This window comes from Citrus sinensis, chromosome 3 (assembly GCF_022201045.2).
Source record: "Citrus sinensis cultivar Valencia sweet orange chromosome 3, DVS_A1.0, whole genome shotgun sequence".
Classification (NCBI taxonomy): Eukaryota; Viridiplantae; Streptophyta; class Magnoliopsida; order Sapindales; family Rutaceae; genus Citrus; species Citrus sinensis.
Window position 1 is genome coordinate 671,265 of NC_068558.1, and position 22,426 is coordinate 693,690.

The following is a 22,426-nucleotide window of genomic DNA, read 5'->3' on the forward strand; positions in this document are numbered from 1 at the left end:
CTATTGGACCAAAGGCCCATTGATGGGTCGATAAGTTCAAAGCTTTTCTCTTTTGTTGTTAACATGATTTTCATTATCCTTTTTTTGACTCAGCGATTTTCAAGAATTACACATAATAGGGGGAACTATTTGTGGGGTGAATTTGCAAGATGTATTGCACCTTTTTTTTCTTTTTTCTTTTTTTTTAATGTGTGGTTTTGCTTTTGATTCTAGCACCAAGCGAGGCTCTTACAAATCATCTAAAAGAAACTCTTGGACGTTGCAAATATGCTAGGCCTTAGGAATCGAGACCTCAGAGTGTGTCCATTTTAGAATTTGGAACTGTTGGTGATGGCAAGACACTTAACACAGTTGCGTTTCAAAATGCCATCTTATCAAGTCCTTTGCAGATAAGGGTGGTGCTTATCTCTATGTTCCACTGGGCAGGTGGCTTACAAGCAACCTCACGCTCTTCCTCGAAAGAGGTGCTACCATTCTTGGATTCCAAATGCCTGTAAGAAAATTGTTTCCAGTTCACATACATATATTCGAGCCTTGGAAAGAAGCCCCTAACTTTGCCTAATTTCTCACTCGCTCATTTTCCTCGTTTTTAAGTGCATAACATTCTCCTTTTGCTGATAAAGTAATTTTCGCGAACTAAAAGAAGAAAATTTGGGTGAATTTTCAGATATCGTGCTAACTGTTATAGATTTTACAGGATTATACACTCAAGAAAGGAGTTGAACCTTTCCATCTTATGCATGGTGGGAGATACCATAGCTTGATTAACAGGCATAACGTAACTAACGTGGTGACAATAGGCATGGATTTTCTCTCTCTATTTTTGGTTTATTTGCTAACTTTGTTCCCTTTGTAGGCTTTTGATATATTCCTTGTCTCATGCTTACATTCAACTGTACCACTGCCAGGTAATGATGCAAGTATTGATGGGTAGGGTACTATCTGTCAGGAGCTGTTTGATTCTCATAACTTAAAATCATAGCCAGTCACATCTTGCGGAGTTTATATGTTGCAATGATGTCACTATTTCAAACTTAACCTTCTTAAACTCCCCTGCTTGGAACATTCATTCGGTATATTGCAGGTGCTTGCAGTCATTTGTTCCATATATTCATGTTCGGCTGTTCAGTCCAATATATGAAAGATAGAGTTCGGAATGATGAATTGATACTAACTGTTGTTTTATATATGCAGTAATGTGCAAGTTCAGAACGCAACAGCTCATGCTCCACAAGAATCTCCTTACACTATTCTTGTGGTGTAATTCCACCTACGTTGTCAGTGTTATGTTTGAGTACTTTTATAAAGGGAAAATATATTATGTCCATCCGTTTTTTTTTTAATTTTTTTAAAAATACATAATTTTTTTTTGTTGCTGAAATCCACCTAAAGTTACATTTTGTTTTCACTTTTCCACTTCCGTTTGGAATCCATTAAGAAAACTAACGGGAACTTAAGCAAATGACCATTTTACCCCCCAAAACTCAATGAATAATAAAACTAACGAAAAATTCCGTTTGTAATTTTTGTTTGATGAATATCATTATTGATACGTTAATAAAGTACAAAAAAATCTTAACTACTAGAGATTATAACTCAATGAATAATAAAACTTTACTTATCTTAAATTTAATTGGTGGTTTGTGAGATTGAGTTATTTTTAATATTACTTTTATAATTTAGCATTCTAATTACAAACATATTTAAAAAAAATATGCATTTGATGGTTGTGGAATTAATTTTTTTATTGACCGATGGGAGAAATAATCATATTTAATCTGATTATTTTTAGCATTTTTTAGGGTGAAATTGTAATTTTCATTTAGGGGTAAAATGGTCCCTTGGTTAAGTTTCTGTTAGTTTTCTTAACGGATTCCAAACGGAAATAGAAAAGTAAAATAAAATATAACTTTAGGTGGATTTAAAAAAAAAATTATGTATTTTTAAAAAAGTTAGAAAAAACGGATGGACGATGGATATTTTCGCTTACTTGTATCAATCTTACTGAATGCATGTTGTCGCTTGAGCCATGTTCCAATCTTCAAAGCTCTTTTCCAAATTCCGTGCTTCTCTTCTTCACATCGCAACACTCTTGTTACATCCTTATAAATAACTTTTTTATCATCATACCTGGTTTCAAAACATTCTCAATCTCCCAAGCAATTCTAGTGCGGTGCCACATGCTCGAGCAAAGCTTCATTCACTAGTTCGTTAATAGCAAATTCACAGCCCTTTTAACGTTTGATTTGTTAGTTTCGTCAATAAAACCACTATTTTACATTGTAAAGTTTTGTCAGCATACTGTTATTTTACATTTGTTAGTTTTGTCAGTTTTCTCTGTTGCTCCAGTGCCGTGATGTTCTGTTAAATTTGTCAGCATACTGTCAAAACTTTGAATTTTCAACCTGTGGAATCCTTCCGTCTTACACGCGTCAACCTCGTACCTATTTTACCAAAAGAGTGAAGGAAAATTCTCAAGTCCTCGGCCCCGTCCAACAATCCTGGCGGTTTAACGACGTTAGACCAAAAAAAATATATTAAAAAAAAAACAACAGCAACAATTAAATTAAACCACAGTATATATATATATATATATATAAACACCGCCAAAGCTGTAGATTCCTAACAGAAGGCGAAAAATATTATCCACTCTCGACGTCGCAAAGGTAGAATGATTCCCTTCTTCTCTACGCACAAAATTGTTCAGTATCTGAAATATATGTAAGAGTGCCCCAGATTTGATCAATGTAGTTGGTTTGTTCGTTCGTTCGTTCGTTGTTGTAGGATTTGAAAGATGAGGCTGTTAAAGGTGGCCACGTGTAACTTGAACAACTGGGCGATGGACTTTGACTGTAATTTGAAGAACATTAAGGAGTCAATTGGTAGAGCAAAAGAAGCCGGCGCCGTCATTCGGCTCGGTCCTGAGCTTGAAATCACTGGCTACGGCTGTGAAGATCACTTCTTGGAACTCGATACCGTCACTCACGCGTGAGCTCTTAGTTCAATTTCTTTCTTTTTTTTTTCTTTTTTTTTTGATAAATGTAATTTATTTGTGATAAAAAAAAATTAGTTTTTAAAACTGGAACTAGAATGCTTGCTTTCAATGTTAAGGTAATTGAAGTTTTTTTGTGCTGCTTGCAGATGGGAGTGCTTGAAAGATTTATTGCTTGGTGATTGGACAGATGGAATATTATGTAGCTTTGGAATGCCAGTGATTAAAGGATCAGAGCGTTATAATTGTCAAGTATTGTGTTTGAACAGGAAAATTATAATGATCCGTCCTAAACTGTGGCTTGCGAATGATGGAAATTACAGGGAGTTGCGGTGGTTTACTGCGTGGAAGCAAAAAGATCAACTTGAGGACTTCCAGCTTCCAAATGAAATTTATGTGGCTTTAAAGCAGAAATCAGTTCCTTTTGGTTATGGATTCATTCAGTTTTTAGACACGTAAGTTGTAAGCATTTATATACCTGATGTATTGATTGTTTTGCAAGTGAATGCTATTTAAACCAATATATATATATATATTCTTATTAGGGCTGTTGCAGCTGAAATTTGTGAAGAGCTTTTTACTCCTATTCCCCCTCACGCTGACCTTGCATTGAATGGGGTTGAAGTGTTTATGAATGCCAGTGGAAGCCACCACCAGTTAAGAAAGCTTGATTACCGTATCCGTGCTTTTATAAGTGCTACTCATAGTCGTGGAGGAGTTTACATGTACAGTAATCATCAAGGATGTGATGGTGGCCGCCTTTATTTTGGTACATAACATGCTCTTGATAGAGCAGACATGCTGTCCTATATTTTTTTCCCCCCTTGTTTTTGTTCGAATATATACCTTTACTTCACTGTAATGGAGTTAAATAAGTCACTCGTTGCAGATGGATGTTCCTGTGTTGTTGTGAATGGAGATATGATTGCTCAAGGCTCACAATTTTCCTTGAAGGATGTTGAGATTGTGGTTGCTCAAGTAGATCTTGACGCGGTATGTTATGATCTTTTATTACTTCAGTGTTTATTTGTGTATGTTATGCATCTAGTGCCTCATAATTTTTTGACTGTTAGTCCACTCATTTCTTAGAAAATCTTTTATCAATACAAAGTTGTCACATTATACAAATCAGTATTATGTAACTCATGTTCCATTCCAAACAAGAGGGAATTGGGGGAAAAAAAAAAGGCCTTTCATTTTCTCCCTTCGTCAGCCCTTGCCGCCTTCCTTAACAATCCCCGAGCCTCCTTTGCGCCACCTTCCTCACAGAAGCCGCCCTGTCTGTATCTAATTTCTTGTCTGTTTAATTGCAGGTTGCTGGTTTTAGAGGGTCTATAAGCAGTTTTCAAGAACAAGCAAGTTGCAAAACCAAAATATCATCTGTAGCAGTGCCATACAATCTTTGTCAACCTTTTAACCTGAAGATGTCACTTTCGAGTCCACTTAAGGTCAGTAAGGCATTTATTCAGTCAAGATAATGTGATCTTAAGACAAAATTTCTGCTACAGTCAATTGCTTTTCCTAACCTAGGGGCCAGAGGATTCTTTATATATATTTGAAATCTTCTGGTATAAATCAGTCGTTAAAACTTAGTCCTAGATAAAGTTGAATTGTATTCAGAGATCTATGCAGCTGATGAAAATGGCACGGTGAGTAAGTTGCTGAGTATAATATTGTGTAGTTTGATGCCAGTATGGTCATCTCCAAGGAATTTACTAAAAGCATGAGTTTTCCATTGAGACGTTTGAATTTTGCTAAATCAGCCATGATTGATTAACTGTAGATCAATTATCACTCTCCCGAGGAGGAAATAGCGTTTGGGCCTGGTTGCTGGCTGTGGGACTATTTAAGAAGAAGCGGGGCTTCTGGATTTTTGCTTCCTCTTTCTGGTGGTGCTGATAGTTCCTCTGTGGCTGCTATAGTTGGCTGCATGTGCCAACTTGTTGTAAAAGGTCAGTTTATCTTTCATGTCTCTCTACACCCACACACCATAGTAATCAGCTAGGATTTAGTTAATTCAGGTATGAATGGTTCAGTTTTTATTAGAAATAGTTATTCTGCTGTTAGCATATATAGACAGAGTTCCTTGGTCCCTTTCATTTGCTTGCTTCACTGTAAATCAGTATCCTCTTCAGATTAACCATATAAAGGATGCTTTCAAAGGATAGGATATTCTGGCCCATGCAGTGGGTTATTTGAAGCAAAGATGATGGTGTTCACACACATTGACCTTCGATAGTGATACATAAAGATGGAAGTCTGAACTACTGGGATATACCAATTGTTTGCCTAAATTGATCTAGTTTGACTTCCAGCATTTTTTGGGGCAAGCTTTTTAGTTGATGGTCTTACATTTCTCATGACAATAAAATTCATTTTGGAGGTCTTGTGGGGGACACACACCTGCCAGATAGCTAAGTTCTTTGAATAAAGCAAAGCAGAATAATAGTTATTACCATATCTCATGAACATGAACTAGAGAGATGAGTATGATCTTCTAATTATAGCTCATTTTGGTTTTAATGCAGAGATTTCAAATGGGGATGAACAAGTCAAAGCTGATGCTATACGAATTGGACATTATGCTAATGGAGAATTTCCCACTGACAGCAGAGAATTTGCCAAACGCATATTTTATACAGTGTTTATGGGATCCGAAAACAGGTGGGTACATGCATCAGGACCACTTCATGCTATTGTCGTAAAGTCATCTTATACTAGTATACGAAACCTAGGTCTCAACTGATCTCCTCTAGTCTGCATTTAGTCCCCATCTAACACACTACAATTGCTAAGACGTGTATATTTGGGGAGGAATCCTTGTAAAAGAGTTAGGGCAAATAATTTTGAGATCTTTATTAGCTTAGTTTCCTAATGATGTTGTTCAAATAAGCTGATTAGTAACTTAACTGAATCTTACAGATTATTTGCAAGTTTTATTACAGATTATTAGCTTCGGTTAAGTTACTAATTAAGTTTTATTATAATAAAAAAAATAAATGAAGTTATCTTACAGATTATTTGGAAGTTTAAATGCTGAAAAATCAGCCATGAATATGGTATATTAAGAGGGCTTGTTTCTTGTAGTTCTCAAGAAACAAGAATGCTGGCAAAGAAGCTAGCAGATGAGATTGGCTCGTGGCATCTTGATGTTTCCATAGACACTGTTGTTTCTGCATTTTTATCTTTATTCCAAACCCTTACAGGAAAGAGACCATGTTATAAGGTAAGGATGGTTGAAAACTCAGTTTAGTTCTTTTTGTTTTCTCATTCTATTCAACACTGTGATGGCTCAAAAGATTAGGGCATTCATTTTGTCTGGAGTATTAAATTCCTATGATCCAGCTGTACATTTAGCTTGTCGTTGGCTGGTCAAGTGGGATTACTGAAACCATAGTTATCAGCTTGTTCTTTTAGACTAACTATTTAATTTGGTGTCAATTTCACAGGTAGATGGGGGTTCTAATGTTGAGAACCTAGGTTTACAAAACATCCAAGCTCGAATCAGAATGGTGTTGGCATTTATGTTAGCATCTTTGTTGCCTTGGGTTCATAATAAACCAGGGTTTTATCTTGTTTTAGGTAGCTCCAATGTTGATGAAGGCTTGCGTGGTTATCTAACAAAGGTATTTGATCTTTAACATATGTTGGAAATCAAATATTGCATGATTATAAAATTAAATTGTGGTTCTAAATCAAGGAAAACCATTTTTATTCGCAAACCTTATTCATCCCTTTATGAAGTAGCTGAATTAGCCTTCACCTTTTATTTTGGTATTAGTTCCATCTTCCTCTTACTGTTCCACAGTTATGATTCAGCTTAGAAACCTATAGAGATGTTGTGACTAATGGCTTTATGTGGATTAATGACTTTCATTTGGTAACAGACTTTCAATCTCTTTACAGTATGATTGCAGTTCAGCAGATATAAATCCCATTGGAAGCATTAGTAAACAGGATCTACGGACATTTCTGCGATGGGCTGCAACCCATCTTGGTTACTCATCCTTGGCAGAAATAGAAGCAGCGCCACCTACTGCCGAACTGGAGCCTATACGTTCGAACTACAGCCAAGTACACAAATCTATTTGGTGTTAATTTCATTAATTTACTCCTTTTTGTGAGTTTCTGGCATACTTTTTGAATGGTATAATTTAACATGAAAATTTTTTATGCTACAATATGCATAATGTTTCCTCAAGCCATTGACATCTCTAATACAAATACACGGTCTTCTCTTTTATGAATATTTTCATTTTGATTTATCTCTCGAATTAATTTGCAGGGCAAATTCTTTTTTATCTGCCTATAATATCTACCAATTTTCTCTGCCGTTCCCATTTTTTACTTTTTATCATTTTCCGTTTTTAATGTTTGGAGTTGCTTTCTAATATTCCTTTGACATCATTTTTTCTTTTTCCCCCTTTAGTTCTGTATTGTACGCTTTCACATTCAGACCTGCCTTTCTATTAGCATTTTTTTTTCCTTTTTCTTTATTTTATTGTAGTATTTCAATTATATTATGTTGATCAGCCCAAACAGAAAGTAACCCAACATTGTGCATGAAACAGCTGGATGAAGTAGACATGGGGATGACATATGAGGAACTCTCTGTGTATGGAAGGTTGCGGAAAGTTTTCCATTGTGGTCCGGTAACAATGTTCAAGGTTCGATTTTGAACTGCTAGATTAAGTTTGCCATTTATGGAACTTGCCTTTAGACATATAAATACTTATACCTCTGTTTTTAAGTAATGATCTGCATTATGCATATAAACAATCATGGAGAAAAATAAAGAATGAAACCACCGTGATAAGAAAATTTTTTCTTGTAAATTCCCAATTCTGCTTGTAAGAAATTATTACAGTATTACTATGCTTGTGCAGAATCTCTGCTACAGATGGGGTGCTCGATTAACGCCATCAGAGGTAGCTGAGAAAGTTAAACAGTTTTTCAAGTACTATTCCATTAATCGGCACAAAATGACCGTGTTAACTCCTTCATATCATGCTGAGGTACATGAACTTAAACTTGCCAAGACAGTAGAATATTGTTCCAGCATGAATTTCCTATAGCCTTTTTTTCTTTTAACTTGAAGGAAAAAGCTAACTTTCCTGACTTCCTGCAGAGTTATTCACCAGACGATAACAGGTTTGATCTCCGGCAATTCCTCTATAATGCAAGATGGCCATACCAATTCCGCAAAATTGATGAACTTGTTAAGGAGCTGGATGGTGAGAAAGTTCCTTTTAGTGAATCAGGTGACCATGAAAAAATGGGTACTACACTGGATGGTGGAGGCGGAATGGGAGTTATAGCAGCAGGTTCAGGCAATCCCAAATCTGGCCATTAGTTTGCATTTTAAACGAAAGCTTCGATTGATTTGTTTCACTGTCATGTTAATTATGTGATCAAAATAGTGTAATAACGTGTCCATTGATTAGTTTCGACGAGTATAATATCCTTGATTTGTTTATAACAGGGAACTGTTCCAGGTTCTAGTCCAAGTTTTGAAATGTCCATTCATCGACTTCAAAGGAAAATATGTAATTAGCAATAAGCAGTCAAGCATGCACATTTTACAAGATTAATAATATTCACAAATTTTAGTTGTTTCTGCGCCAAAAAGCAGGGTGAAGTTGTTGGAACGGGGAATCCAAAAGTCGAAGGAAAATGGAAGTATATAAAATAAAAAGCATTACTAAATCTTGGGACTAATTGAACACATGAAAATACTCTTAAAGCTCACATTTTGATTTATTTTTTATTACTAAAATGTGCAGTACATAAAAATTTTCTCTGTACCCATGTATGAATCTTTATCTAAATTACACTGATTCAACACAACTCATATATTTTTAAACTTCTTTTTTGTGTGCTTTATTCGTATTAATTATCAAAGCTATACAAACAAGTTAATCAATACCACAACTCAGAATATCGACTTCAAAGTTGCGATTTTCCTTTTATTTGATCTTTCAAATCTAAACTGTCATTAGATTTGTACTTCAAATTACATGGAAGTGCGTTATTCCTTGCTCTTCATTCTCAACACACATGCGAAAGCCAACAATGGATTTTGGATCTTGATTTCAATAACCAAAATAGACAAGTGTAGCAAAGTGTAAAAATTAATAACAATATTAATATTCCTTAATTAATTTCAAAGAAAAGTCAAACAATAGACTTTGATTGCTAAGTGTGATCCAAATCGATTTTGTTCTTAAAGAGGAAAAAAAATTAACACAGAAAGAAAAGAAAATTATATCCATTAAATAAACCCTCTTTCAATAAATAAATAACATGGTGACATATTTAGTAGGGATGGCAAAAATTCCCACGGGAACGGGTATCTTCGGGGATTTTCCCCATTCGGGGCGGGTACATGGATAATTTTATACCCAATTTTTTATTCGGGGAGGGGACGGGGATGAGGTGGAATCCCCATCCCCTACCCATTTCCCCATTTTAATTTTTAATTTTATTTTTATTTTTAAAATTACTAATAAATAAATAACAAAATTATAAATATTGTTAAAAATAATAAATATCAAAATATTTATATTATTAAATGCTAATAGGTATCCTACATTAGCTCGAATTGCTAGAGATATTTTGGTAATTCCAATTACAACAGTTGCTTTTGAATCAACTTTTAGCACCGGTGGTAGAGTTGTGAGCCCACACCGTAACAAACTTCATCCAAGCACATTGGAGGTCTTAATGTGCTGTCAAAGTTGGTTACGAGCTTACAATAACAGTATGAGTTTATTTTACATTGTGATTATATTATACAGTTATTAATATTTGCACTTATAAGTTACTTTACTTATATTATTTTCATTGTTTTATAATTATTTTAATAATTTATATTTTGAATGTGACTTTGTAATGGATCAATATTAATGTAACATATATTTTGAACTTTATTTTTATCTGAATTTTTTATTTTAATATGATTAATTTAAAATCAAAAATAAAAATAATGTATTAGACTATTAGTTATTCGGGGACCGGGGACCCTCGGGGATCCCCTGTTATTATTCGGGGAGGGAATGTGGATTCTCTCAAGTAATTCTGACGGGGACGGGGACATACGCAAAATATTGGGGATGGGTATGGGGAGATTGGTCCCCTCCCCTCCCCTCCCCATTGCCATCCCTAATATTTAGCATTTAAGTGGGGTGTGTATAGAGTATAATCCTAATTTTTAAATTTTAACATTAGGTTTATTAAGTAAATGAGTAAGAAGAATATTTTGGTTGGTTCAAAGTTTCAAATATCCTCCCCCTAATATTAAGACAGACACTCGCCATGAAAATTAAGACAAGCTTATCCCCCATTGAATGGGTTTTGCCCTGGTCAGGACATTTATGCATGCTGTAAATTTCTAAATGGGGTTCTTTATTTTGTTTAAAGCAAATCCATGCCAATAATGAACTCCTGAAGTAATGGAGTGCCATATCTAAAATCAGCCATTTGGGCCGCTATAGCTTCGGCTTAATGTTTTGCCGTGTTTACTGGCGGCACAGATCTCTAACTTAAAACACAAACATGCATCAATAATGTGCTTCATAAATAATAATAATGACTTTGAAGAACGTTCATTAATATTGAAGGAAACACTAGTAATGAAATAAGAAAAGATCCTTTAAAGTATCTTCACATCCAAAAAAACACGCGAAGAAAGGGAAATTCCGCCTCCCTTTTACTTCTCCTACCACGAGAAAAATTACAGTAAGTACCCTCAGATAATCTAAAAAGCCTATTTTACTCAATTTTAGCCTCTTGACAGTTTTGGCAATATGGTCAATCGAAGTAAAAATTCTTTAGAGCTCATCGTGTGAATCATCATCATCCGATGATTCAGTGCCAGCACCGGGGGCTCCGCCAGATCTCTGATATACAGCAGTGATGATGGGGTTGCAAACGGCTTCAACCTCCTTGAGCTTCTCTTCATAGTCCTCTTTCTCTGCGCTCTGGTTGTCATCGAGCCATTCAAGGGCTTCCTTTACAGCAGTTTCAATCTTGTCCTTCTCATCAGATTCGAGCTTGTCGGCAAGCTTGTCCTTGTCATTAATCTGGTTTTTCATGTTATAGACATAGGTCTCAAGGCTGTTGCGAGCATCGATCTTCTCCTTTACTTTCTTGTCCTCCTCGGCAAATTCTTCAGCCTCACGAACCATACGCTCAATCTCCTCCTGGCTCAGGCGACCCTTGTCATTTGTGATGGTAATTTTCTCTGATTTGCCTGTGCCCTTGTCTTCTGCCTTTACATTTAAGATACCATTTGCATCAACTTCAAATGTGACTTCAATTTGAGGGGTTCCCCTGTTCAATCAAAAGAGAACTTCATTAGCTCTAAGGAAAGAGTGGAAGCAAACTAATGAATGAAATTAATTGAAGGCAGACACAAACCTAGGAGCTGGAGGAATTCCAGAAAGATCGAATTTCCCAAGCAATCTGCAATCCTTTGTGAGACTCCTTTCACCTTCAAAAACCTAGTTTGAAATATAAATAAATTCATGTGAGTTTAATCATTTCCATAAATGCAAAAGACTAGATCTTGATTCAGGAAGTACTTAAAACCAAGCCTCAACAAATAAGAAAGTAAATAGAAAAGATACCTGAATGGAAACTGTAGTCTGCTGGTCTTGATAAGTGGTGAAAACTTGAGATTTCTTGGTTGGAATGACCGTGTTTCTTGGGATCAACTTGGTCATCACCCCACCAACTGTCTCGATACCAAGGGTGAGTGGAGCCACATCCAAGAGAAGGATATCTGCATTTCAAGCAACATACAAGTTGTCAGTTTCTCAGTTGGAATCGGCCCTCTATTATCACTGAATATCATGATAGTGTGCAAGTTATCATACCTTTGGTTTCATCACCACCTTCACCACTCAAGATGCCACCTTGTACAGCAGCACCATAAGCAACTGCCTCATCTGGGTTCACACCCTTGTTAGGCTCTTTACCATCAAAATAGTCTTTGAGAAGCTGTTGAACCTTGGGAATCCTAGTACTACCACCAACAAGAACAATCTCATCAATCTGATTCTTCTCTAATCCAGCATCTTCCATGGCCTTCTTCACAGGTCCCATGGTCTTTCTGAACAAGTCATTATTCAACTCCTCAAAGCGAGCCCTAGTAAGTGGCTCGGAGAAGTCAATGCCATCGAAAAGTGACTCAATTTCAACACGGACCTGGTGCTGGCTGCTGAGAGCTCTCTTAGCACGTTCAGCTTCCCTCCTGAGCTTGCCAATAGCCCTTTTGTCCTTGCTGATATCCTTTCCATGCTTCTTCTTGATCAATTTAATAAAGTACTCCATAACCCTCTGATCAAAGTCCTCACCTGCAAGAAAATGACCCATAAGCATACTTGCAAGATAAGCCGTATAAAATCATTATCAATAAAATTCTTAATCTCTACCGTGGTATCAGATAAAATGAATTCAACTGATACACCCAAAGCCATCAAAGAATGGAACAGAAAAAAAAAGATACACTTACCTCCCAAATGAGTGTCTCCATTTGTGGAAAGAACCTCGAAAACACCATTGTCAATTGTCAAGATACTGACATCAAATGTACCACCACCAAGGTCAAAGACAAGAATGTTCTTCTCACCACCTTTCTTGTCCAATCCATAGGCAATGGCAGCGGCTGTTGGTTCATTGATAATCCTAGCAACATTTAGCCCAGCAATAATACCAGCATCCTTGGTGGCCTGCCTCTGGGCATCGTTAAAGTAAGCTGTATATCAAATAAAGAATAATGAGTGAAGTTGAACCATCATTGAATAAACATTGCCTAAATTAGGCATGCTTTTACTAACCAGGAACAGTGACAACAGCATCCTTAATTTTCTTCCCAAGGAATGCCTCGGCTGTCTCCTTCATCTTAGTCAGTATCATAGCACTGATTTCCTCAGGACTGAAGACCTTGGTCTCGCCGTCCCTAATCTGAACCTGAATATAAGGCTTTCCATCCCTATTCACAATCTTGTAAGGAGCAAGCTTCATGTCCCTCTGAACCTCCTTGTCCTCAAACCTAGCAAAAACAAACTCTATTAACCGCCATCCCCCTTTCTTTTTTAAAGGAGAAAAATCAACACAAATAAACAAACACTTAAAAAATGATGCATTACTTTCTTCCAATAAGTCTCTTGACATCAAAGATGGTCCTGTCAGGATTGACAGCAGCCTGATTCTTTGCTGCCTCACCGATCAACCTCTCACTGTCAGTGAATGCAACCCATGATGGAGTAATACGGTTTCCTTGATCATTGGCTATGATTTCGACATGACCATTCTTGTAAACACCAACACAAGAATAAGTTGTACCAAGATCTATCCCAATCACCGTTCCCAACTTCGTAGCTTCCTCTTTTGCAATTGAAATTGCAAAAAGACCTCCTGTCATACACCGTTTACTTAGACATTAATACCGTCACCACATAGCTCTAAAAAAATATATATATAAAATAAAATAAATAAACTATTTGCAATGAAATAACCAATTGAATACTGTCAATTTTATTTTCTTAATATTTTGTTTAATAAAAATATATCATATCAAATTATTAAATTAAACTAGAACGAGCGCTAAAATCAAAACATTACTATTTACAACTTTTCAGCTGATCAAGTTAGTCAAATTTTGACTTGCAGATCTAGAGCATCATCAATATTTGCTAAGGAAATGACCGGACGCTAACATTTTCAGATCTAATTCATCATAATCACCGAAATTGATCAGATCTAAAACAGCATTAAAACAATCAAACACATGTCCATATACCATCTGAAATCAAATCAGATCTACTGCATTTTCATCTCAAACGATAATAAATCAGATCTAATCCAAGTATTTAAAACAAGTACAAAGAAACTTGATACTATACTCACCGAAGAAGACAATCGCCAGCACAACGAGGGACCCGCGTGCTCTCCACGAGCCAGCCATCGCGCGTACTGCAGCAATTATACCCTGCTTCAAACTCCTTTCTGAGAGAGCTTCGTTCAATTGAGGAGGTTTCGATGTTTGAAGTGTGTTTTTTTGCTTTCGAAAGGCCTTCTGGTTTCAGTGAAATATCGCGCGTGAATGATAGCACTTTATAGACCGATGGTTTACGTGTAAATAGGGTGCACGTTTGTTATTGAATGGAAGCGATACAAGAGAACATGTCATCGTTGATGACGTGGACCAATCGGGTTTTGGAGATGAATGTGTTGAGCCAATGAAATTAGATCTCGTGTTGGGACAATCCTGGCCGTTCGTTCTTCCAGATCTTCGTGTGTCTGCTTTACTTTTTCTATTCAAGCCCTTTCTTTTGGGCCGAAAAATATATTTTGACTTCGGCGACTTAGCCCGGCATTTAAACGGCATGTCGTTGTTTCAATTTACGAGGTTCGTTTTGACTTGATGCACAATTAACTAAGGAGGATAAAACTATATAAAACGAACGAGCAAACAAACAAACAAACAAAGGGGGCTAGGTAAAACAATTTTTTTTATTAAGAAAAACACACACTAAAAAGCATTATTAAAGACTCTTTTAATTTGATTTTTTAATATTTATTTATTTATGTTTTAAATAGAAGAGTAAAAAAAATAAATTCTCTCCTAAAAACTATTCAATTAAAATAAATTTATATTATTTTAATCAAACTTTTTCCTCCACTAAAATAGTAAGAATTATAACACTTCTCTTTCTTTGAGGATAATAAAATGAAAAATAATATAATATTAAATAAAAGACTTCAAAAAACTCTCTAAATAAAAATTTTCAAATAAGATAGTACATTTTTTTTAGTATTGAGAAGAAAAAAGGATAATCTTATTTAAAAATCTCAATTATATTTCTAAGTAAAATTTAAATATCAACACCACTATCATCTTGAGTAATTTTTATAAATAACTATGAAATTTTTATCATGTTTGCCTCTCAAAAATAATGAATGAGCCATATAACCTAAATAGTTAATTGATAACTTGATATTAAAAATATGAGTGATGATAGAGTTACAAACTCTTGTACAAACTTATCTTGTACAAAATGATGTGACATTAATTTATTGGTTGAATGAAAATACAAAATAACAAAAATAAATCATGTGGGCCAAGAGATATTTAATTCAACCAATTTTATTATGCCACGTCAGTTTGTAAAATAGTTTATGACTGTGTCATTACTATATATATATCATCATCATCAATGTTTTTAGCTTGTTATTCACGTTCCAAACTATTAGATACGATATCTTAAAATACTATAGTCGCAATCTATCCTAAATGAAAAGTATAAAAATAACTTGACTCAATCTTTGCCAATTCTTTTTGTTGGTAAATTTTAACCAACTTGCCAAGGAAAATTTGCACAACTGGCCCTAAAACATTTATGATTTTTAATATTAACCCCTTTAGTTTTTCTAGCATAACCAACCAACCATAACACTATTTGGACTAAAATGCCATTGCCACTCTCAAAATCCCTTAGGATGAATTTGATATTGTATTCAAACCTCATTTTTTGTTTTCTAAATTCAGGAAACACCAAACACATGATCGATAGGTCAAGTCTAAAAACATTTTTAGAAATATAAAATTTATTCTACACTTTTGACAAAGGAAATAGGAAAATAACTTTTTGTTATTTTCCTTATTTCCCAATACAATATTAAGTTCTAAAATAAATTTTTCTTCCACCGTCTCTCAAAATAATAATAATAATAACAATATATTATCGTCGTCGTTGTTGTTATCATCATTATTTCTAAAAAAACTAATAATAAAAACAACATTATTGTTGTTGTTGTCGTCGTTGTTGTCCAAAAAACCAATTCCCCTCGCAATAATCTTTTCTTTTTTTATACATTAGGATATTTATGTATTTATATATTATTAATTAAATCAAATATGTATGCTTTATCATTTTTCTTTAAACAAATAAATTTAACAAGATCACCTAATTTATCCTTAAAAATTAAAATAATCAAAACTAATTAAATAGTAAAAATAATTAAGAATTAATTGATATTTAGTTAATAAAAATTATTCCAATAACACATTTTTAAATTTAAAAATAACATTTTCATTTTCATTTTTTATTTCATGAAAACAACAAATTAAAAATAATAACAAGCACGTCCTTTAACGTCTAAACTCAAAATCCCTAGAACTTAGTGAGGTAAAATTCATGATCACACAAGACCCGTAACCAACCAAACTCGATGACCACATGACCGCGACCATGATGGCGACAGCGAAGGAAATCAAACCATGATGCTTCTCTCGCGCACTCTTCACCCTTCTCTTTTTGTGTTCAAATCCATTGTCTTTGACTCTCATCCCTACGCATGGATTGGGCATATGTGTTTTTTGCGCCCCCGTTAAATTGAAGACTTGTCCGAGGATTGTCGAGAGATGCGAAGCCAGGAACTGATTTCAACCAGGGCCAAGCTAAACTAAAGTAATGGGTACAAACTGTTATTATACATAAGGGAATTATCTTAAGGATTAATATGAACATTGTTTATTATATTATGGATTATAAAAAATTTGGTTGAGGACCAATATGAGAAGTGTTTATCTAATAGAATACAGGAGAAATAGCTGTAAAATCACTAAGCCTAAGAGATGAGCGGAAAGGGAAAGATTAACAACTGGGGAGTGGGGAACATCATTCTCCATATGGACCCGACGGCGGCACCAGGATCCCCAATCCACTCTCCCACAATTACTCAACAACAGAAAATCAAAAGAAAAGCAAAAACGTATGGTCATTAATCATTTGTCCCTACTCCGTTGCTTCCTGCAAGTCAGATCAAGAGAGTAGCATTTTCGACTTTGATGAAATCGACATCATGCCTCGACATGCTTCTTGGATATGCATTTTATAAATCAGATTCAAGAAAATGGGGACATCAATATGGATTTCATTGCCGATGGTGTTGATTTGATGATTTTATAGTTAATTTTGTGAATCAGTTGAAGAAATCCACATGGTTTCGGCGATAATGTCCATGATTTTTCAAAGTTTGGATTTGCAATTTTTCTTTTCATGTTAATACAATTTGAATTTGCAGCAGTTATCCCATTTTTTTTTTTGTAATTTTTTTTTAAGAATAATTATTACCCCAGTTAAAAAGAAAAAGAACATAAAATATTTATTATTAACTTTATACATTTTTAATATTGTAAATTGTGAAGATAGAAAATAAAGGGATGTTTTTTTTTTTTTTTGAGTTTCTTTATATCTGGTAAAAAAAAAAGATTTATTTCTAAAAAAAATTGTCATATTTTCTATTTCAGAGAAATAAAAAACAGCTAATTTATTTAGAGCCATTAAACCGGCCCAACCCGCAACCGGGCCTATATACGTTATACGGGCTGCAGTCGAATGACCAGGATTTAAAAATCTGGCTTCACAGCTTCTGATATAATTAGGGTAATATTGTACTTCTGTTAGTCCACGGTAGTCGTCAACCGTCAATGTTCGTAGAGTTTGGGGTGTGTTGAGGTTTCAAAATATTGAGGGTATTTTGAAGTATGTGAAAACATCGGGGGTGGGTAAAAATTTACCTTTTTTCATTTTTTCCCCCCAAAGAGAGAATGATTTTCCCCGAGCAAAAATGAAAGTTCTGTAATTACAGGCTTCTGGCAAATTTAACCCGTAAAAAATAAATCAACTGTTGCAATAATAGCTGTGATGATAACACTTCCGTTCTCCAATCCCACCAACCACAACCGCCCGTGCTTGCCACTAACCAATAAAATCTAACTCTTCATAGGCGGGGGACGCAAGAAACCGTGACCCCGTCTCTCCACTCAACCCTATCGTTTAATTACGCGCTCACGCTCCAAAACTCACGCGTGGGACCACCTGAACACAAATTGGAAAATCCAGATAGGTTTATTATTATTACTATTATTATTTTTAAAATCTGAAAGCTTTTTACATTTGCATAGACATTAGACACTCTCTCCTTGCTTTTGTTGTCACTCTGCTAGGGTTTCAGAGTCGCCGCTTCTGTTTTTTTCTTGTCCCGGAATAGATCGGTCACTCGCTTGTATTCCTGAGTCAACTCATCAACTCAGCCTGAGTAAGTATCTCTTGATCTGGATGTTTTATTTGTTCACCACGTTGATTATCTACATGTATATATATTTTTCAGATCACAATTCATTTTTTTTGTTAATTTTTTTCTTAAATATTTATTTGTATTTATTACTGCTGTTTGGTTACTGGGATTAACTTTCGGAAATTAGTTACTTGTTTAGTTAGTTATGTTTTCGAGATCATAGTGAGTTTGACCAGAGTTTTGATTATATAGTTTCGTTTAGTTTTAATAAATTAGTTTCAAGTGGAATCGAAATAAAGCGAATGAATAACTGCAATCAAAGGAAATTAGAATGTGTGATATGTGATTGTTTTGTACTAAGACTGTAGAATCTATTCACAGCCAAGTTTGGTAGAGTTATTGTGTGGCTCAATTAAATTAACTTTTCATTACTATCTGAAGAGAGGAGACAATATGAACTCATTTTTGCTGTTTGTTTGCTGAGGAGAAGTGGGAAAATTAAAGAAAGTCGAATCTATTGTATTGCATTAATTGTAAGCCAGCTATCTTTAAAAGCAGTTTTCTTTTACAAAAAAGGGATTTCCAGTTTTCTTCTACCTTTTTTTTACACCTATGAATTTGGAGTTTTAGCTCTCTGTTTATAAAATTATTCGTTTTATACTTCTGTTCTAAATCCAAACTTAAATTAATTGCTTGATGTTCTGACCTCTACTGTAATGCCATTTGCTATGGCCCATGTAAAATGCCATGGCTTTCTTGATTTTAGTTTTGTAGGCTATAATTACTTTTAGTTATTTTAGCTGTATTTTACCAGCTTTATTATGTCTGGTGCTACTTGGCAAGAGTTGTAAAACTGGGTTCACTGTTTGTTTCATTTTGTAACCAAAGTTTTAATGCATGATATTTTACATATATTTGATTTACAATCTGTCAACTTCAGATTCAAATGTCTGCGGAAGTCACTCAAATTCTCCTAAATGCACAATCAGTAGATGGCACCGTGCGTAAGCAAGCAGAAGAAAGCCTAAAACAATATCAGGAGCAAAATCTCCCAGGGTTTTTGCTTTCTCTGGCAGGAGAATTGGTTAATGATGAGAAGCCTGTTGAGAGTCGTAAATTAGCAGGTTTGATCCTGAAGAATGCATTGGATGCCAAAGAACAGCATCGGAAGTTTGAGCTTGTACAGAGATGGTTGTCATTGGATTCCTCTGTGAAGGCCCAGATCAAATCGTTCATACTGAAGACCCTCTCTTCTCCTGCTCATGATGCACGGTCAACAGCGTCTCAAGTTGTTGCAAAGGTAGCAGGTATTGAGTTGCCTCATAAGCAGTGGCCTGAACTAATTGGAGCTCTTTTATCAAATATTCATCAGCTCCCACCCCATACCAAACAAGCCACCCTTGAAACTCTTGGATATATTTGTGAAGAAGTTTCCTCAGATGCGGTGGAACAGGATCATGTAAATAAGATACTTACAGCTGTAGTCCAAGGTATGAATGCTTCTGAGAGTAACAATGATGTCAGACTGGCTGCTACCCGAGCATTGTATAATGCTTTGGGTTTTGCTCAGGCAAATTTCTCTAATGATATGGAACGCGACTACATCATGAGAGTTGTCTGTGAGGCAACCCTTTCTCCGGAAGTGAAGATTCGACAGGCAGCTTTTGAGTGTTTGGTTGCGATCTCTTCAACCTACTATGAGAAATTGGCCCCTTACATTCAAGATATATTCAACATCACTGCAAAAGCTGTGAGGGAAGATGAGGAACCTGTAGCCCTTCAGGCCATTGAGTTCTGGAGCTCTGTTTGTGATGAGGAAATAGATATATTAGAAGAATATGGAGGAGATTTCAGCGGGGATTCTGATATTCCTTGCTTTTACTTTATTAAGCATGCACTTCCTGTTCTTGTCCCCTTGTTATTGGAAACACTACTAAAGCAGGAAGAGGATCAGGATCAGGATGAAGGGGCATGGAATATTGCAATGGCTGGAGGCACGTGCTTGGGTTTGGTTGCAAGGACTGTTGGAGATGATATTGTACCACTTGTTATGCCATTTGTTGAAGAGAATATAACAAAACAAGAATGGAGGCAAAGGGAGGCAGCCACTTATGCATTCGGTTCCATTCTCGAAGGCCCGTCTCCTGAGAAACTTGTCCCTCTTGTTAATATTGCTCTGAACTTCATGCTTACTGCTCTAATGCAAGATCCAAATAACCATGTGAAGGACACTACTGCATGGACCCTTGGAAGAATGTTTGAATTTTTGCATGGGTCAACTTTGGAGACACCCATAATTAACCAAGGGAATTGCCAACAGATCATTAGCGTTCTGCTTCAGAGCATGAAAGATGTTCCAAATGTTGCCGAGAAAGCCTGTGGTGCTCTTTATTTCCTTGCCCAAGGTTTTGAGGATGCAATATCACCGTCGTCCCCACTAACTCCATTTTTCCAGGAAATTGTTCAGGCCCTTCTCACTGTGACTCACCGAGAAGATGCTGGAGAATCACGCCTCCGAACTGCAGCTTACGAAACTCTGAATGAAGTTGTAAGGTGTTCTACTGACGAGACAGCTCCTATGGTCATGCAACTAGTTCCGCTCATTATGATGGAGCTCCACCAAACTCTTGAGGCACAAAAGCTTTCATCTGATGAGAGGGAGAAGCAGAATGAAATACAGGGCCTCCTTTGCGGTTGCTTGCAGGTCATTATACAAAAGCTAGGATCATCTGAGCAAACCAAGTACGTTTTCATGCAGTATGCTGACCAGATGATGGGACTTTTCTTAAGAGTGTTTGCTATTCGGAGTGCCACAGCTCATGAGGAGGCTATGCTTGCCATTGGAGCTCTTGCCTATGCAACAGGTCAAGATTTTCTTAAATACATGCCAGAGTTTTACAAGTATGTAGAAATGGGTCTTCAAAATTTTGAGGATTACCAGGTTTGTGCCATCACCGTAGGTGTTGTTGGGGACTTATGCAGGGCTCTGGAGGATAAGATATTGCCTTATTGTGATGGGATTATGACTCAACTTCTCAAGGATTTGTCCAGCAATCAGTTGCATAGATCTGTGAAGCCTCCTATCTTTTCATGCTTTGGCGACATTGCTTTGGCCATTGGGGAGAACTTTGAGAAGTACTTGATGTATGCTATGCCCATGCTTCAGAGTGCAGCAGAGCTATCAGTCCATACATCTGGTGTTGATGATGACATGACGGAGTACACCAATTCTTTGAGAAATGGAATCTTGGAGGCATTCTCTGGGATCTTTCAAGGTTTTAAGGGCTCGCCAAAAACCCAGCTGTTGATGCCTTATGCTCCTCATATTCTTCAGTTCTTAGATAGTTTGTACATGGAGAAAGACATGTAAGCTCTTCTGGAACCCAGATCTTTCGTTTATTGCCTGACTTTTTAAATTAATGATGATGTTATCTGACTGTTTCTTTGTCATCTTTTAGGGATGATGTGGTGACTAAGACAGCAATTGGGGTTCTTGGAGATCTAGCAGATACCCTGGGTAGCAATGCTGGTCCCTTGATTCAGCAGTCTGTGTCAAGCAAAGACTTTCTAAATGAATGTTTATCGTCGGATGATCATATGATTAAGGAATCTGCTGAATGGGCCAAGTTGGCCATCAGTAAAGCAATTTCTTTTTGAAGCCTGTGCCACCGCATTTATTCTAGTACTTGCATGCATTTGGGTGTGTCGAGTTGGATCATCGATTTGCATACCCCGAGTCAGGTCACCACCATTTTTGAGTACAGATGTTTGGGTTGTTTTGCTGTCAATTTCTCACCAGCTGGAATGGAGTCTTTTCCTTTCAATTTTTTCATTTCATTGTTTCCTTTTGCCATCGAGGAAGTTGGTGGTGATGACTTGTATATCTGTCTGCTCAGTTGGCAGAAAATAGATGAAGTTTTACAAATGGAGGAAATGGAACAAGTACTGTGGGAGGATTGAGATAGGATAGAGACCCTGATCACAGCTGCCAGTGTCTCTCTGGTGGGTCAGCAATAGCAGTTTATGGAGTGAATGGTGCTGTAAGTTTGGATTTAGAAACTGGGGTACGTTTGCAGCAGTGGTAATAATACCACATTTTTCCCCTCTTTATTGTCTTCCCCCCCCCCCCCCCCCCTTTTTTTCCTTCACCAAAACATGGAGTCAGTTGAAGTATTGCATTATTACATGTCAATTGTCATAGAGTTCGGTATCTTTCCATATGTACTCAACCTATATACTTGCTCTTTATGTGGATTGGTGACAACCACATAATATTAGGGCTTTCAAATCATGCATTTGTCATATTTAATATTAGCTGTTCATTCAGTCTCATGTGCTTTTTCTCAG

The 22,426-nt window shown here is 36.1% G+C and overlaps 3 protein-coding genes across 4 annotated transcripts; 2 read left to right on the top strand and 1 right to left on the bottom strand.

The window, feature by feature from the left end:
• The first annotated feature begins 2,501 nt into the window (after positions 1–2,501).
• On the top strand, positions 2,502–8,620 carry LOC102621188 (glutamine-dependent NAD(+) synthetase-like). 2 transcript variants are annotated; one of them, XM_006476272.4, is made up of 14 exons: positions 2,502–2,666; positions 2,785–2,988; positions 3,142–3,447; positions 3,538–3,761; positions 3,882–3,985; positions 4,306–4,440; positions 4,776–4,944; positions 5,521–5,656; positions 6,080–6,218; positions 6,442–6,618; positions 6,899–7,066; positions 7,564–7,659; positions 7,879–8,007; positions 8,121–8,620. In XM_006476272.4, exons 2-14 carry the CDS (start codon positions 2,795–2,797, stop codon positions 8,343–8,345), a joined length of 2,202 nt encoding a protein of 733 aa, XP_006476335.2. In that variant the 5' UTR covers positions 2,502–2,666; positions 2,785–2,794; the 3' UTR covers positions 8,346–8,620. The 2 variants fall into 2 exon arrangements, with proteins under 2 accessions (XP_006476335.2, XP_052294754.1); XM_052438794.1 differs by lacking the exon at positions 2,502–2,666 and having other exon boundaries at positions 2,688–2,988.
• A 1,949-nt stretch (positions 8,621–10,569) lies between these two features.
• LOC102621671 (luminal-binding protein 5) lies at positions 10,570–14,089 on the bottom strand. Its single transcript, XM_006476274.4, has 8 exons — positions 13,904–14,089; positions 13,144–13,411; positions 12,832–13,046; positions 12,507–12,749; positions 11,869–12,348; positions 11,620–11,774; positions 11,411–11,493; positions 10,570–11,323 (listed from the first exon to the last, which is right to left on the bottom strand). Exons 1-8 carry the CDS (start codon positions 13,959–13,961, stop codon positions 10,822–10,824), a joined length of 2,004 nt encoding a protein of 667 aa, XP_006476337.2. The 5' UTR covers positions 13,962–14,089; the 3' UTR covers positions 10,570–10,821.
• Positions 14,090–17,933: 3,844 nt separating this feature from the next.
• LOC102621963 (importin subunit beta-1) lies at positions 17,934–22,411 on the top strand. The gene is made up of 3 exons (XM_006476275.4): positions 17,934–18,100; positions 19,020–21,445; positions 21,538–22,411. The coding sequence occupies exons 2-3, from the start codon at positions 19,026–19,028 to the stop codon at positions 21,734–21,736; spliced, it is 2,619 nt and encodes an 872-aa protein (XP_006476338.1). The 5' UTR covers positions 17,934–18,100; positions 19,020–19,025; the 3' UTR covers positions 21,737–22,411.
• Positions 22,412–22,426: the final 15 nt, after the last annotated feature.